Source organism: Hermetia illucens, chromosome 1, assembly GCF_905115235.1.
Source record: "Hermetia illucens chromosome 1, iHerIll2.2.curated.20191125, whole genome shotgun sequence".
Taxonomy (NCBI): Eukaryota; Metazoa; Arthropoda; class Insecta; order Diptera; family Stratiomyidae; genus Hermetia; species Hermetia illucens.
Genome location: NC_051849.1, coordinates 33,378,501 through 33,394,951, shown reverse-complemented (window position 1 = coordinate 33,394,951; position 16,451 = coordinate 33,378,501). Strand labels below are relative to the sequence as shown.

General features: G+C 47.3%; 1 protein-coding gene across 2 annotated transcripts in view; it reads right to left on the bottom strand.

Moving 5' to 3' along the window:
* Window positions 1-3,977: 3,977 nt before the first annotated feature.
* Window positions 3,978-16,451, bottom strand: part of LOC119659621 — a 46,564-nt gene continuing 34,090 nt past the window's right edge. The window contains exons 1-5 of one of the 2 annotated variants that reach the window (XM_038067810.1): window positions 4,722-4,910; window positions 4,508-4,655; window positions 4,388-4,454; window positions 4,229-4,333; window positions 3,978-4,167 (exon numbers count right to left, since the gene is read on the bottom strand). In XM_038067810.1, coding sequence (XP_037923738.1) covers window positions 4,070-4,167; window positions 4,229-4,333; window positions 4,388-4,454; window positions 4,508-4,591 — 354 coding nt within the window. In that variant the 5' untranslated portion in view covers window positions 4,592-4,655; window positions 4,722-4,910 and the 3' untranslated portion in view covers window positions 3,978-4,069. Of the gene's footprint in view, window positions 4,168-4,228; window positions 4,334-4,387; window positions 4,455-4,507; window positions 4,656-4,721; window positions 4,911-16,451 lie in introns of those variants that run through there. The other variant, XM_038067820.1, reaches the window with a different exon arrangement.

Here is a 16,451-nt window from a genome sequence, read left to right as displayed (position 1 = left end):
TTTAAAGAATGAAGAAAAAGTGAAGTGACTATTTGCTCGTTAGAGGCAGAAGAGAATAATCATCTCCTTCATGTGTTTCTTTTCTGCCCCTAACTCATGGCACACTTTTCTTGCCAGTCCTCCACTCCCGTGGCGAGCTCTGCAAAGTGTATAGTTCCGCGCCATCTATTTGTTCGCATTCGCAACATTCGAAATAAATTTCGAATGCTGCGAATCCTGCCGCGCCACAGTACCGTTCTTGTCATTAACACAACAGAAGTGTTCGATATTCTGTGTGCGTTCGTTTCGGCTTTTGGCAAGTCGATACAGATCATGATTCTTTCGCATTCGTAATGGTTGGTAATCGCGAAATCGCCACCATTTAATGCGTGGAGGGCCAGTGCGTTCATCACGGTGTTTATCGGTGACTTAATTCGCAGGACGGCAATCAATGGCCAATGTTGAAGTGCGATGGTCTCATAGGGAACAGCTTTGCAATCAGTGACGGTGGTAAAATATATAATTATTGCTCCAATAACATAGATTTTATCAAATCGAACCCATAACTGTTATACCAGAAATATGTATATAAGGGCAGTCTTGCAGCTTTTTAATTCTTGCGGCCATCCGAATGGAAGAGACTTTGACATGCTGCAGATTGATTTGACCAGTTTTTATGTTTTTTTCATAGGCATAATCTCATATGTAATAGAAAACAGAAACGTATGCCAGTTTCCGTTCGAGTGACTAGCTTCCCTTCCGTTTGTTCCATTGAAGGTGTAGGGGAGGGTACTAACAGATTGGGTCTGTTCTGTAGTCTCTTCGGCAGTGCAAATCGTACGGGGGTTCTGCCAACGTTTGCACTAGCCTCTACGCCCAAATCTATTGTGCAGAAGCGTTTCCCCTTAGCGCCTTGAGACTCTTTTAGTTCACTTTGAACACCAATCTGGAACCTCCCTGTTGGCATCATACTCCTTCGTATTCATGAACTTTACTTTACATTGTCCGTTATTAATACCCTTAATATGTGAATGATGCGCTGCGCGTTCCTTCAACAGCTGAGTATTCAACAGAGACACGAAACTCTGAAGTTTCCTTCTACGGTAGTTTCCTCTTCCCTCTGGTCGATGTAGGCAGTAACGTGGATGGACTAATCATAGTCGGATTTCGAACTTCTCTCCTCACGACAGTTGCCATACTCTCCTTTTGACTGACTGTCCTGCAGACGCTAAGTACAGAAATGGATAGAAGAGTTTTCCGGAAGGAAATATACCATATATCTATGTGAGCTCTGCGCTTCAGCACAGCACAGCACAGTCGGGAGTGGATCCGAAGTCTGCTACTCTTTATCGCTTGGAGGCAACCCCACAATGACAAGGTAGTGTCCGAGGGAATACAGGATTGAATAAATTTGGGATGCGAGCTGTTGGTTCAAAATTGTTCATTGGAAAGATGCTCTCCATTGTTCAGTTTGGTTCAGCCTAGAAATTAAAGCAATTGGGTGGGAAAAAGATCGACGACGAATTTATGAAGTCGCTTTGGCTGCGTCGGCTCCCGGAGGCACCCAGGCGGTCCTCGCGTACGTCTCCGGTTCTTTGGAGACACTGGAAGCTGCGGCTGACAAAGTGCACGAAGTGCACGCACGCCCGACCATAGCGGCACTTCAACAGCCGTCGGACGAGGTGGGCGATTTAAGGCGCGAGATAGCCGCCTTAACAGCCAATGTGGCTGAGATGCGGGCGACGCTGGACTCTCAGCGTTCGGGCGCCAGATCACGAGCTCACCCGCGGTCTGCCACTCAAAAAGGGCGATCAGGAAGCAGGTCGTCAAGACAGCCTACGGACCGAGGGGTTTGCTGGTACCATCGCAGATTCCGCGAAAAAGCCACCAATTGTACGATCCCGTGCAAATTCGCGCCTGCAGCAAAAAACTAGGTCCGCGGGGGTCCTGGTGACGGCCACCCAAAACGCAGCGCCACGTCGCCTAACAATTTACGACCCTCTCAGCAGGCACAACTACCTCGTGGATAATGGTACGGAAGTTTCGGTTCTTCCCGTACCCCAGCACCATCGGCTATTTCCACAACCACTGAAACTGGCAGTAACAAATTCCTTCCGTATCAACACTTACGGGTATAGGCAAGTGGACGTGAGCCTTGGCTTGCGTAGGACATTTTCGTGGCGTTTCATCCTGGCGGATGTCAGCTTCCCCATAGTAGGCGCAGACTTCTTGTGTCACTATGGATTGCTGGTAGACTTGCGAAACAAGTCTCTTATACATTCTACCTCACTCAGGCAATTATCTTTCCGTTCTTTTAGAAGACATTACCGACTCTCGTGTTCGAGCACTTCTCCAAAAGTTCAGCCACATTACTACCGAGTGTAGTCTCTCCAAACCAGTCAAGCACAATGTGCAGCACCACATTAACACTACTGGTTCCCCGATCTTCTCGAAGGTGCGTCCTCTACCATCCCAGAAACTGGCTATTGCGCGGAAAGAATTTGAACAACTTGTTCAACAGGGTATCTGCAGGCCCTCAAACAGCTGTTGGTATTCCCCACTGCATATGATCCCTAAGCCAAACGGCGAATGGCGCCCATTTGGGGACTACCGAAGGCTAAATGTACAGACTGTTCTTGACCGATATCCGGTTCCACTCATCCACGACTTTACGCATCACCTCGCGAATTGCCGCATCTTTTCGACCTTGGACTTAACCAAGGCTTATCATCAAATCCTTGTTGCTCCAGAAGACATTTCAAAGACGGCAATATGCACACCCTTTGGACTCTTCGAGTTCACCTCAAATCCAACCCCAAATACAAATTTCGGGAGCTGCCCATCTTCGGCTCGAACCTCTCTCTCTGCTGCGAAGACTCGGAAAAGGGACCTTGGCCATATATTCCGGCCACCTTTCGCAAGGAAGTGTTCCAAGTGGTTTACGACTTAGCGCATCCCAGCATCAGGTCAACAAATCGGTTAGTCACCGAGAAATACTTCTGGCCCTCTATAAACAAGGATGTTAATTCCTGGGCCAGAGAATGCATCGCATGCCAGAAGTGTAAAGTCACCAGGCATGTAAGGAAAGAAGTGGGCTCATTCCCCCGCACTACCAAGCGGTTTCACACAATACACCTCGACATAGTAGGGCCTTTGCGAGACTCGCACGGTTACAAGTATTGCCTCACAATCATCGACAGGTTTACGCGGTGGCCTGAGGCAATACTTCTGAAAGACATTACGGCGCAATCTTGTGCCGAAGCCCTCTGTCAAGAGAGGGTACCTCGCTTTGGCGTTCCTGCAGTGATCATCACTGACCAGGGAATGCAATTTGAGTCCACCTTTTTGTCGGAGTTAGGCAAGCTCCTGGGATTTAAACGCCAGCGGACTACTGCATACCACCCGCAATCCAATGGGATGCTAGAACGTTGCCACCGGACGTTGAAAGCCGCCATTATGGCATGTGACGATCCGTCCTGGACCCAAGTCTTGCCTCTCGTACTACTCGGCCTACGTACAACCCGCAGAGAGGAGTTTGCTGCCAGGCCCGCGGAGTTGGTATACGGAGAGAACTCGAGACTCCCAAGTGATCCTGTCTTCGACGAGAGATCGGGTCTCACAGAGTCGGGATTGGTGCCTCTGCTGAAAGACAATCTCCGACGCATCAAGGCCACACTGCCCACCCAACACTCGTCCGCACCTGTCTGTGCGCCTAAGGAGCTGGACACGTGTACGCACGTCCTGGTCAGGACGGATGCCGTCCGGAAGTCGCTGCAGCCTCCTTCTGACCGCTCACATTCGCGAATCCCGCCGCGCCACAAAATCTCGAGGTAATTGGTTGTCCAACAATTTATTTCCCAAAACAAACGAGAAAAAGAATCCTAAATAAACTAACAATTGAACGAAGAAAAATGAACGTTTTCCTACTCTGTGTGGTTGGTATACGATAATGGCATTATTTAACAAAATAGACTCCCATTTGTTAGATAAGTATAATCAACTTGGAGATGACGTTTATTTCGTTATCCATTTGGTCAAAATCAGAAAGTGTTACAGCTAAAACTGGGACAGGGAGGAGGGAAACCTCTCATTAAAGTTTCAGAGGATCAATGACAATTTCTGTCGGCTTTTCTTCCTTTACGGCCTTGTTCATATTCCGCATTGCCTCCTCATATGTTGGAAGGCCACCTAAAAAAATGTAATTTGATATTGGAATGACCTGAAAACTCTAACCACAAGATAATATCACTCTTATCTTCCATATTGTATTCTAAATTCGTAGATCTTGGATCAATAATTGCAGCGAGACCATGGCTATCGTAGATTCCAATCCTCAGAGCAGGATGGCGGCTATCTGTAACATTATTCAAAAATTTACCATTGGAGATGCCGAAATTTCTTACAATACCATAGACTGTGCTTCTTCGGACAATCGTGTTTCCGCATAGATTGCACAGACACCATCTCAGAAGAACCTGGTGCAGAAATGTTTGCAGTGAGAGTAATCAATAAAACAGCCATTGGTTACCAGCAACAAAAGAATGGTAAAGGACCCCAAAATGATTGCAGAAAATATACCCATCAGTGCGCTTCGTATAATTGACGACTCCATTTAAATCATCTTCTGGATGACAGGACACATCAAATATTTATCGTTGTTAAAATTTCCCATGGAGCTTTAAATAAAATAATTATTAAATTTGGGTTGACTTTCGCTGAATACAATATTTAGGAACGCCTACTTTTGGAACAAATTATGTGCATACACTCGAAATTTCATCTGAAATTTACATTAAAATTTCAAAATTTTAATTTCAAGCTTTTAGAATATAGAAAGTTGTTAACGCTTTTGTAGTTACAATGTTGAGATTTGAATTTTTTAATTTTAATTTTTTTTTGACGGTTATGTGTCAAAACAATTATCATGAATGGAATCTATTGTGCTCACCCTAGAACCAGGGCCATAGGAAGCAAATCCAGGTCCAGGGTGAAAATTATGCGAAAAAATCGAACCCGAAATGAAAGTTATGCGGACCACCTTAAATTTCCATTCTCAGGTCCCCCCTCCCCCCCCAAAAAAAACCAAACCGCTTATTGGCTAATTAAAAGTCGCTGCTTACTTTCAACAGGGTGCATTTCACCTTGGTTCTTCCCCTCTTATAAGGCCTCCCCCTATGTTTGGGCTCCTCTTCAAAGTAGGTTTGTCAATTTAAAGGTTTTGCTTTAAACCATTAGGAATGAGGTTGGCAGCGTTCTTCATATCTTTAATATAATAGGTAAAGTAGCTAAAACAGATCCCCCAAGAATTACTAAATAGAAAAGTAATAAAATACTCGTATATACACGCTGGCAAGGGGAACTCCATTGTCATCATGGAAAGGAAAGAACTCGTTGCACTTGTGGAAGAAACACTCAACAACCCGGTATTGCCAAAAATCCGTCGCTTACCAAAAATCCATAAATCTGAAACAAGTCGGGAAACCGGAAGCTGGACGCTTCAGGTATGAAAGGTTTTGTGTATTTCTTAGTACGTAGCACGTAATATATCCATATATTATGTGAGAGTATCCAGTTTCGGCTGATATTGACATTCCTAGTCTTCAATTTTCAAAGAAGCAACAAATTTGCGGTGTTATAACTTTGTTAGTAATAGTGCAATTTCCACCAAACTTGGTAAGATGATGCTCTATATTGTAGCCTATATCACTGCAAGATTTCATGGTATTAGGATGAAGTTAAGGGGGGTTTCTAACCGATTACGAAAAATTGTAGTGATATACTATTATTAACTTTATTTAAACAGATATCGGCATGGAAGGTATTTCGGAGCCCAGGCACCATATTGAGGCAGCTTCCTGATTTTTTTCAGATTTTTCGGTTTGGTAGTTTCTGAGAATGGCCCCCTTAAAGAAGTGATCACTTTCAACCCCCGGCGCTCCCCACCCTTCCAACGAATGTCAAAACTAAGATCGGCTTTGAAAAGTACTAATCGAGACCTTTAATTTGATACCCCACATGACTATATTTGATGAAAAAAAATTTTACACCCCCCTTATGCATGTATGGGGACCCCCCCCCCCCTTAAATTCGACGTAAAAGGATGTAATTCACTGTATGCGTGAACGTTTACAGTTCCCACCTTTCTACCAAATTTGGTGTGAATCGCTATAACCGTCTCCGAGAAAAATGCGTGTGACGGACAGACAGACAGACAGACAGATGGGGTTGTGGTCGACAGGCCAAACAATGTACTGCAAGTCAGGCAGGCAGTGGCTTCGTGTGGGCGAAAATAAGTGGTGTATATGTATACAACTGCTACGCCCCGCCAAGTTTGACACTGTTTGAATTCGAGCAAATGCTTGATAATCTTGTTCTCGACGCGAAGGGCCCTAGAGTGGGGTAGTAGGGAATCAAATGCTAGGGGGCGCAGTTTATTAGAAGCTTTTGCGCAGATGGACATAGTTTTGGCTAACGAAGGTGCTGTAAACACCTTTCAGAAAGGGGGATCAGGCTCGGTTGTAGACCTGACCTTTGTCAGCCCTTCGCTGGCGCGTGGTATGTCCTGGTGTGTCAGCGAACGCTACACCCACAGCGATCACCAGGCAGTTTTCTTTGAGACATGTGTCGAACCTCAGGGCAAAGAGCTATCATGCCTGAAACCGAAAAAGATTTCAGGCTGGTCTGCAAAATCTTTGGATGAGCAGAGCTTCTTAGAGGTGTGGTTGGATCAACCTGATATAGCAGGCGCCTCTACGGAAAGAGCTGTCCATCTGGCTCAATGCATCGCCAAAGCATGTGACGCGTCCATGCCTAGGAGGTGCGCATTCCCCCGTAGAAGACCAAACTACTGGTGGAATGATGAACTGACCGGCCTTCGATCAGCCTGCCACCGAGCGAGAAGAGCGGCTCAGAGGGCGGTAGGTAGAGTCGATCAAGGGCAGAAAGAGTGCGCCTATAAGGCAGCCCGCAAAACCCTCAAGCTCGCCATCCAGCGAAGCAAGAGGAAATGCTTTAGGGAGCTCTGCTCAGAAGCGGACGTAAATCCGTGGGGGAGAGCTTATGGAATCGTGATGGGACGATTTAGAGGCCGTTCGTCTCCGCAGATCACGTGCCCCGCCCTCTTGTTGAAAATCATCCAGGGGTTATTCCCCCAGCAAGAGGAGAACACCGACACATTCCAACCACCTCTGAATGTGACGGCAATCCCGCCAGTCACCAGAGACGAGCTGCTGGAGATCTGCGGCAGAATAGAAGACAATAAAGCACCGGGTCTGGACGGAGTACCGAATAAGGCCCTTAAGCTTGCCGTGAAATCCAGGCCGGACATGTTTGCTGAGTTGTTCGAAGCGTGCATGTCCGAGGGAATATTTCCAGCGGTATGGAAGCGGCAGAAGTTGGTGCTTCTGCCTAAGCCTGGTAAACCACCAGGTGAATCATCCTCATACCGACCCATATGTCTTTTGGACACGGTGGGGAAAATGCTAGAGCGGGTAATCTATAATAGATTACTCCCAGTAGTTGAGAGCCAAGGCGGCCTTTCAGATCGGCAGTATGGATTCCGTAAAGCCAGATCAACCATTGATGCCATCAAATTGGTTACTGGCTTGGCCGAAGATGCAATCCACGGAAAGGGTAGTACCAGCAAATATTGCGTGGTAGTAACCCTGGACGTGAAAAATGCATTCAATTCGGTCAATTGGAATCTAATCCGGAAATCCCTAGCGAAGGTTGGTATTCCCGCCTACCTCGCCGCAATTGTCGATAGTTATTTAACTGAAAGGAGGCTCTGGTACGACACTGATGACGGCCCGCAGGAGTACGTCGTTTCCGCGGGTGTCCCGCAGGGCTCCGTATTGGGCCCACTACTGTGGAACATCATGTACAACGATGTACTTAATCTTCCCCTTCCGGAGGAAGCCACAGTGGTGGGTTACGCTGACGACATTGCACTGGTTGTTGTCGCAAAGCATCTCGAAGATGCTGAGTTATACTCAAGCGAGGCAATCAGTGCTGTCAAATGCTGGTTGGAGAGCTCTGGTCTGACGCTTGCGGAGGAAAAAACGGAAGCGGTCCTCATCACGAAGCGCCGGAAGAGAAATTACGCCTGTGTTAGAGTCGGGAATCATATCATCACTTCCAAGCCGGCCATCAAATACTTGGGGGTGGTGATAGACAGGAAGCTCAGCTATAAGCAACACGTACAATATGTTTGTGATAAATCATCCACTGCCAGTATGGCCCTGGCCAGGATGATGCCGAACGTGGAAGGGCCACGGCATACCTCTAGGTTGCTTATAGCCAGGGTGGTGACCTCAATCATGCTCTATGCGACCCCAGTTTGGAGCGATGCGATGCGAATGTCAGTTAACACTAGCAAACTGAATGCAGTCTACAGCAGGGCAGCTCTGAGGGTATGCTCTGCCTTCAGGACTGTCTCAGATGATGCAGCAGTCGTCATCTCTGGAATGATGCCCATTGACATCTTGGCAGATGAGATGGCGAATATATACCATGCGAAGCCAATCTCTCCCTTATTGCAGACGAAGAAGGCTGAGAGGGAGAGATCCATAAATAGATGGCAAGAGCGGTGGGAACGCTCGGGAAAGGGTCGGTGGACTCACAGGCTCATTCCTGCCATCAAGGAGTGGTTGGAGAGACGACACGGTGAGGTTAATTATAATCTCACCCAGTTTCTCACGGGACATGGAGGATATCTCCAATACCTTCACAGGTTTAAATTGGAGACCTCACCCAACTGTCCAAATTGCGATGGAGTCCCAGAGGACCCAGAGCATGTATTCTTCCACTGTCCGAGATTTGTGGAAGAAAGGAGGAACCTAGAGGAGACTCTAGGAGAGGTGCTGGTACCAGAAAATCTGGTGCCGAAAATGCTAGCACATCAAGATAATTGGGATGCGGTCAACTCCATGATCGCATCAATCCAAGATAAACTCCGAAAGGCAGAGGAAAGGAGAAAAACGCGGTCACGTGCGCCGCGTATAGAAGAAATGGGATTAAGCTAGAGTGAGCTGACTCCGCCCCGTGATGTAATACCTTATGGTAGTTCCGCGGGGCAGGGAGGGAGTCGGGGGTGGTTTTAGTGGGTAAAAATCCCACACGCTGGTGTGTCCAGGCCAGTGTCTTTTGAAGATTTCCACCTCCTCAAAAAAAAAAAAAAAAAAGACAGACAGACAGACGGACAGACAGTAAACCGATTTTAATTTTGTGTAAACACAAAACCTTAAAAAAGTTCGGGAGAAAAACCATCTACACAGGGGATGGAAACAACAATTCAACAGAGACGAACTAGAAGACATCCTGAATAGAATCTGAAATAATAAAAAACTTGTTGTTTCTTTTTCGTTGGTGTTGATATGTGTTTCCAACATTGGCAAGTACAACATCCAACTCAGCAAATGCCTTTGGTAGCGTGGTGTCTGGTCCCTGGTCCAGACACCACCACCGTAGTTACGATAGGGTTCACAGATAATGGCAACGTCAATTCCCTTCTCTCGGATGGTCTGTGAAAGAAGGGCTTGCACCGCCTCACAATTTTTGAGATTGATTTGTATCAATCTCACTTTGGCCTTGTATTTAGCGCTCTCCTGAACACTGGACATCTGCTACTGCCAGAGAAGGACAGACAACATCTCGTTTCAGCAGAACCAACGAGAATATTATAAAAATCTCACCAACCCAAGTCGGGAACTCTAGTTGTTGGTTATGGAACTGCGAAGAGGAGGCCATCCAGCACATAATATCTGCGTGTATCATACACGCAGTACCGAATACCGAGTACACCAGTCGTCATAACTCCGTCTGCAAGATTCTCCATCAAAACCTTGCGCTGAAGTATAACTTAATGGCAACCTACCATCCTTACTATAAGTATACTCCACAGAGAATCTTGGAAAATGTTGGGGTCAAACTACTGTGGGATCACACTGTTACCACCGCCAACAGTGTTAATCACAATAGACCCGATCTGGTTCTGCTTCTCAAGGATGAACGAGCGTGTTTCATAATCGCCGTAGCCGTACCATTAGATCCGGTCCAATGAACTCCACTTTTGGAAAACAGCACGAAAAAATCCGGAACTACGGCCCTTTGGTGGACGATATGAAGCAGACTTGGAGACTACAAAAGATCAAAGTAGTCCCAGTGGTAATTTGAGCGACAGTATTAGTCCCGGAAAATTTACATAACACGCTGAAAACGCACGATTTTAGGGATGGACTATACATAGAGAAGCAAAAAAGTGGTTATCTTTGCAACCTGTGCTATAGTCTGAAGAATCTGTAAAAATTTGACCTAGTGGGCTTCAGTCTTGATTCGTACTGTCTTCCATTTAAGATCTATGTCTCTATAGTATAGAACCACCGCGTCATGCTTCAAGTGTTTGCGACAATCGGGATGTAGCGTTGAAACGCATCATCGCTTTGATGCGGGCCTTTGGATCTTGTCTTCAGCTCATCCTTAGGTTGGTCGTCCCACGGTCCGGTTGGGCGGGAAGAGGATTTGTGGGCGTTTTAACTATACATACATATATATATATATAGCGGCTCCCCTCCAAATACCTTCCCTACCTTTGGAGGTAACCATGGGGCATTGCAACAATGGAGCTCTGTTGCAGGGTTGACTGCCTCCCCAATATTCGTGGGAACGAAATTACGGACATTTTTAAAAATTTTAATGGTACACAGGGACACGAAGACAGTACCCAACACTGTTAAGAGTCGCTCAACAACATCAGAGCGGCTCTTTGGACAGTCGGGTGAGGTCTCCAATTTAAATCTGTGCAGGTATTGGCGATATCCTCCATGCCCAGTGAGAACCTCGGTCAGATTATTATTAATTAATCTATTCGTCTGTCCATCTGTTCGTCTGCCCGTCTGTCCGTCTGTCTGCTTGTCCGTCTGTCCGTCTCTCCGTCTCTGCGTCCGCCCGTCTGCCCATCTGCCCGTCTGCCCGTCTGCCCGCCCGTCCATCTGTCCGTCTGTCCGCCTATCGGCCTGTCCGTCTGTCACAAAATTTGGTGATAAGGCAGGAACAGTGAACGCCCGGACATTCAGTGAGTGATATCCTTCTACGTTCAGACTAAGGGAGGTCCCCATACATTTTTTTTCACCGAATATAGACATGTTGGGATCAAATGATTAATACTTTTCGATGTCAGTTTTAATTTTCACATTCCTTGAAAAGGCGGGGAGTAGGAGGGGCCAAAAGTGATGATTTCTTTAACGCACCCATTCTCAAAAATAACCCAACCGAAAAATCTGAATTACCAGTCCCCGGATCGTTGAAATGGACAAAAATGCAAAATTGGCGGATTGCAGTGGGCGATGCCTCGTTCGAACGGGTACGCGACCCAGATTCAGAAAATGCAAGAATTTTCACTCTACGACTCGTGAGAAGCGAGATATCGAGGAAAATCGACGGCCAGAGGGCCTGGTCGAAATCGAGGAAAATTGAAAATTTTCACGACCCCCGGGTCGTAAAAATGGACAAAAATGCAAAATCGGCGGATTGCAGTGGGCGATGCCTCGTTCGAACGGGTACGCGACCCAGATTCAGAAAATGCAACAATTTTCACTCTACGACTCGTGAGAAGCGAGATATCGAGGAAAATCGACGGCCAGAGGGCCTGGTCGAAATCGAGGAAAATTGAAAATTTTCACGACCCCCGGGTCGTAAAAATGGACAAAAATGCAAAATCGGCGGATTGCAGTGGGCGATGCCTCGTTCGAACGGGTACGCGACCCAGATTCAGAAAATGCAAGAATTTTCACTCTACGACTCGTGAGAAGCGAGATACCGAGGAAAATCGACGACCAGAGGGCCTGGTCGAAATCGAGGAAAATTGAAAATTTTCACGACCCCCGGGTCGTAAAAATGGACAAAAATGCAAAATCGGCGGATTGCAGTGGGCGATGCCTCGTTCGAACGGGTACGCGACCCAGATTCAGAAAATGCAACAATTTTCACTCTACGACTCGTGAGAAGCGAGATATCGAGGAAAATCGACGGCCAGAGGGCCTGGTCGAAATCGAGGAAAATTGAAAATTTTCACGACCCCCCGGTCGTAAAAATGGACAAAAATGCAAAATCGGCGGATTGCAGTGGGCGATGCCTCGTTCGAACGGGGAGGCGACCCAGATTCAGAAAATGCAAGAATTTTCACTCTACGACTCGTGAGAAGCGAGATATCGAGGAAAATCGACGGCCAGAGGGCCTGGTCGAAATCGAGGAAAATTGAAAATTTTCACGACCCCCGGGTCGTAAAAATGGACAAAAATGCAAAATCGGCGGATTGCAGTGGGCGATGCCTCGTTCGAACGGGGAGGCGACCCAGATTCAGAAAATGCAAGAATTTTCACTCTACGACTCGTGAGAAGCGAGATATCGAGGAAAATCGACGGCCAGAGGGCCTGGTCGAAATCGAGGAAAATTGAAAATTTTCACGACCCCCGGGTCGTAAAAATGGACAAAAATGCAAAATCGGCGGATTGCAGTGGGCGATGCCTCGTTCGAACGGGTACGCGACCCAGATTCAGAAAATGCAACAATTTTCACTCTACGACTCGTGAGAAGCGAGATATCGAGGAAAATCGACGGCCAGAGGGCCTGGTCGAAATCGAGGAAAATTGAAAATTTTCACGACCCCCGGGTCGTAAAAATGGACAAAAATGCAAAATCGGCGGATTGCAGTGGGCGATGCCTCGTTCGAACGGGTACGCGACCCAGATTCAGAAAATGCAACAATTTTCACTCTACGACTCGTGAGAAGCGAGATATCGAGGAAAATCGACGGCCAGAGGGCCTGGTCGAAATCGAGGAAAATTGAAAATTTTCACGACCCCCGGGTCGTAAAAATGGACAAAAATGCAAAATCGGCGGATTGCAGTGGGCGATGCCTCGTTCGAACGGGTACGCGACCCAGATTCAGAAAATGCAAGAATTTTCACTCTACGACTCGTGAGAAGCGAGATATCGAGGAAAATCGACGGCCAGAGGGCCTGGTCGAAATCGAGGAAAATTGAAAATTTTCACGACCCCCGGGTCGTAAAAATGGACAAAAATGCAAAATCGGCGGATTGCAGTGGGCGATGCCTCGTTCGAACGGGTACGCGACCCAGATTCAGAAAATGCAAGAATTTTCACTCTACGACTCGTGAGAAGCGAGATATCGAGGAAAATCGACGGCCAGAGGGCCTGGTCGAAATCGAGGAAAATTGAAAATTTTCACGACCCCCGGGTCGTAAAAATGGACAAAAATGCAAAATTGGCGGATTGCAGTGGGCGATGCCTCGTTCGAACGGGGAGGCGACCCAGATTCAGAAAATGCAAGAATTTTCACTCTACGACTCGTGAGAAGCGAGATATCGAGGAAAATCGACGACCAGAGGGCCTGGTCGAAATCGAGGAAAATTGAAAATTTTCACGACCCCCCGGTCGTAAAAATGGACAAAAATGCAAAATCGGCGGATTGCAGTGGGCGATGCCTCGTTCGAACGGGGACGCGACCCAGATTCAGAAAATGCAACAATTTTCACTCTACGACTCGTGAGAAGCGAGATATCGAGGAAAATCGACGGCCAGAGGGCCTGGTCGAAATCGAGGAAAATTGAAAATTTTCACGACCCCCGGGTCGTGAAAATGGACAAAAATGCAAAATTGGCGGATTGCAGTGGGCGATGCCTCGTTCGAACGGGGACGCGACCCAGATTCAGAAAATGCAAGAATTTTCACTCTACGACTCGTGAGAAGCGAGATATCGAGGAAAATCGACGGCCAGAGGGCCTGGTCGAAATCGAGGAAAATTGAAAATTTTCACGACCCCCGGGTCGTAAAAATGGACAAAAATGCAAAATCGGCGGATTGCAGTGGGCGATGCCTCGTTCGAACGGGGAGGCGACCCAGATTCAGAAAATGCAAGAATTTTCACTCTACGACTCGTGAGAAGCAAGATATCGAGGAAAATCGACGGCCAGAGGGCCTGGTCGAAATCGAGGAAAATTGAAAATTTTCACGACCCCCGGGTCGTAAAAATGGACAAAAATGCAAAATTGGCGGATTGCAGTGGGCGATGCCTCGTTCGAACGGAGACGCGACCCAGATTCAGAAAATGCAAGAATTTTCACTCTACGACTCGTGAGAAGCGAGATACCGAGGAAAATCGACGACCAGAGGGCCTGGTCGAAATCGAGGAAAATTGAAAATTTTCACGACCCCCGGGTCGTAAAAATGGACAAAAATGCAAAATCGGCGGATTGCAGTGGGCGATGCCTCGTTCGAACGGGGAGGCGACCCAGATTCAGAAAATGCAAGAATTTTCACTCTACGACTCGTGAGAAGCAAGATATCGAGGAAAATCGACGGCCAGAGGGCCTGGTCAAAATCGAGGAAAATTGAAAATTTTCACGACCCCCGGGTCGTAAAAATGGACAAAAATGCAAAATTGGCGGATTGCAGTGGGCGATGCCTCGTTCGAACGGAGACGCGACCCAGATTCAGAAAATGCAAGAATTTTCACTCTACGACTCGTGAGAAGCGAGATACCGAGGAAAATCGACGACCAGAGGGCCTGGTCGAAATCGAGGAAAATTGAAAATTTTCACGACCCCCGGGTCGTAAAAATGGACAAAAATGCAAAATCGGCGGATTGCAGTGGGCGATGCCTCGTTCGAACGGGGAGGCGACCCAGATTCAGAAAATGCAAGAATTTTCACTCTACGACTCGTGAGAAGCGAGATATCGAGGAAAATCGACGGCCAGAGGGCCTGGTCGAAATCGAGGAAAATTGAAAATTTTCACGACCCCCGGGTCGTAAAAATGGACAAAAATGCAAAATCGGCGGATTGCAGTGGGCGATGCCTCGTTCGAACGGGTACGCGACCCAGATTCAGAAAATGCAACAATTTTCACTCTACGACTCGTGAGAAGCGAGATATCGAGGAAAATCGACGGCCAGAGGGCCTGGTCGAAATCGAGGAAAATTGAAAATTTTCACGACCCCCGGGTCGTAAAAATGGACAAAAATGCAAAATCGGCGGATTGCAGTGGGCGATGCCTCGTTCGAACGGGTACGCGACCCAGATTCAGAAAATGCAAGAATTTTCACTCTACGACTCGTGAGAAGCGAGATATCGAGGAAAATCGACGGCCAGAGGGCCTGGTCGAAATCGAGGAAAATTGAAAATTTTCACGACCCCCGGGTCGTAAAAATGGACAAAAATGCAAAATTGGCGGATTGCAGTGGGCGATGCCTCGTTCGAACGGGGAGGCGACCCAGATTCAGAAAATGCAAGAATTTTCACTCTACGACTCGTGAGAAGCGAGATATCGAGGAAAATCGACGACCAGAGGGCCTGGTCGAAATCGAGGAAAATTGAAAATTTTCACGACCCCCGGGTCGTAAAAATGGACAAAAATGCAAAATCGGGGGATTGCAGTGGGCGATGCCTCGTTCGAACGGGGAGGCGACCCAGATTCAGAAAATGCAAGAATTTTCACTCTACGACTCGTGAGAAGCGAGATATCGAGGAAAATCGACGGCCAGAGGGCCTGGTCGAAATCGAGGAAAATTGAAAATTTTCACGACCCCCGGGTCGTAAAAATGGACAAAAATGCAAAATCGGCGGATTGCAGTGGGCGATGCCTCGTTCGAACGGGGAGGCGACCCAGATTCAGAAAATGCAAGAATTTTCACTCCACAACTCGTGAGAAGCGAGATATCGAGGAAAATCGACGGCCAGAGGGCCTGGTCGAAATCGAGGAAAATTGAAAATTTTCACGACCCCCGGGTCGTAAAAATGGACAAAAATGCAAAATCGGCGGATTGCAGTGGGCGATGCCTCGTTCGAACGGGGAGGCGACCCAGATTCAGAAAATGCAAGAATTTTCACTCTACGACTCGTGAGAAGCGAGATATCGAGGAAAATCGACGGCCAGAGGGCCTGGTCGAAATCGAGGAAAATTGAAAATTTTCACGACCCCCGGGTCGTAAAAATGGACAAAAATGCAAAATCGGCGGATTGCAGTGGGCGATGCCTCGTTCGAACGGGTACGCGACCCAGATTCAGAAAATGCAACAATTTTCACTCTACGACTCGTGAGAAGCGAGATATCGAGGAAAATCGACGGCCAGAGGGCCTGGTCGAAATCGAGGAAAATTGAAAATTTTCACGACCCCCGGGTCGTAAAAATGGACAAAAATGCAAAATCGGCGGATTGCAGTGGGCGATGCCTCGTTCGAACGGGTACGCGACCCAGATTCAGAAAATGCAAGAATTTTCACTCTACGACTCGTGAGAAGCGAGATACCGAGGAAAATCGACGACCAGAGGGCCTGGTCGAAATCGAGGAAAATTGAAAATTTTCACGACCCCCGGGTCGTAAAAATGGACAAAAATGCAAAATCGGCGGATTGCAGTGGGCGATGCCTCGTTCGAACGGGGAGGCGACCCAGATTC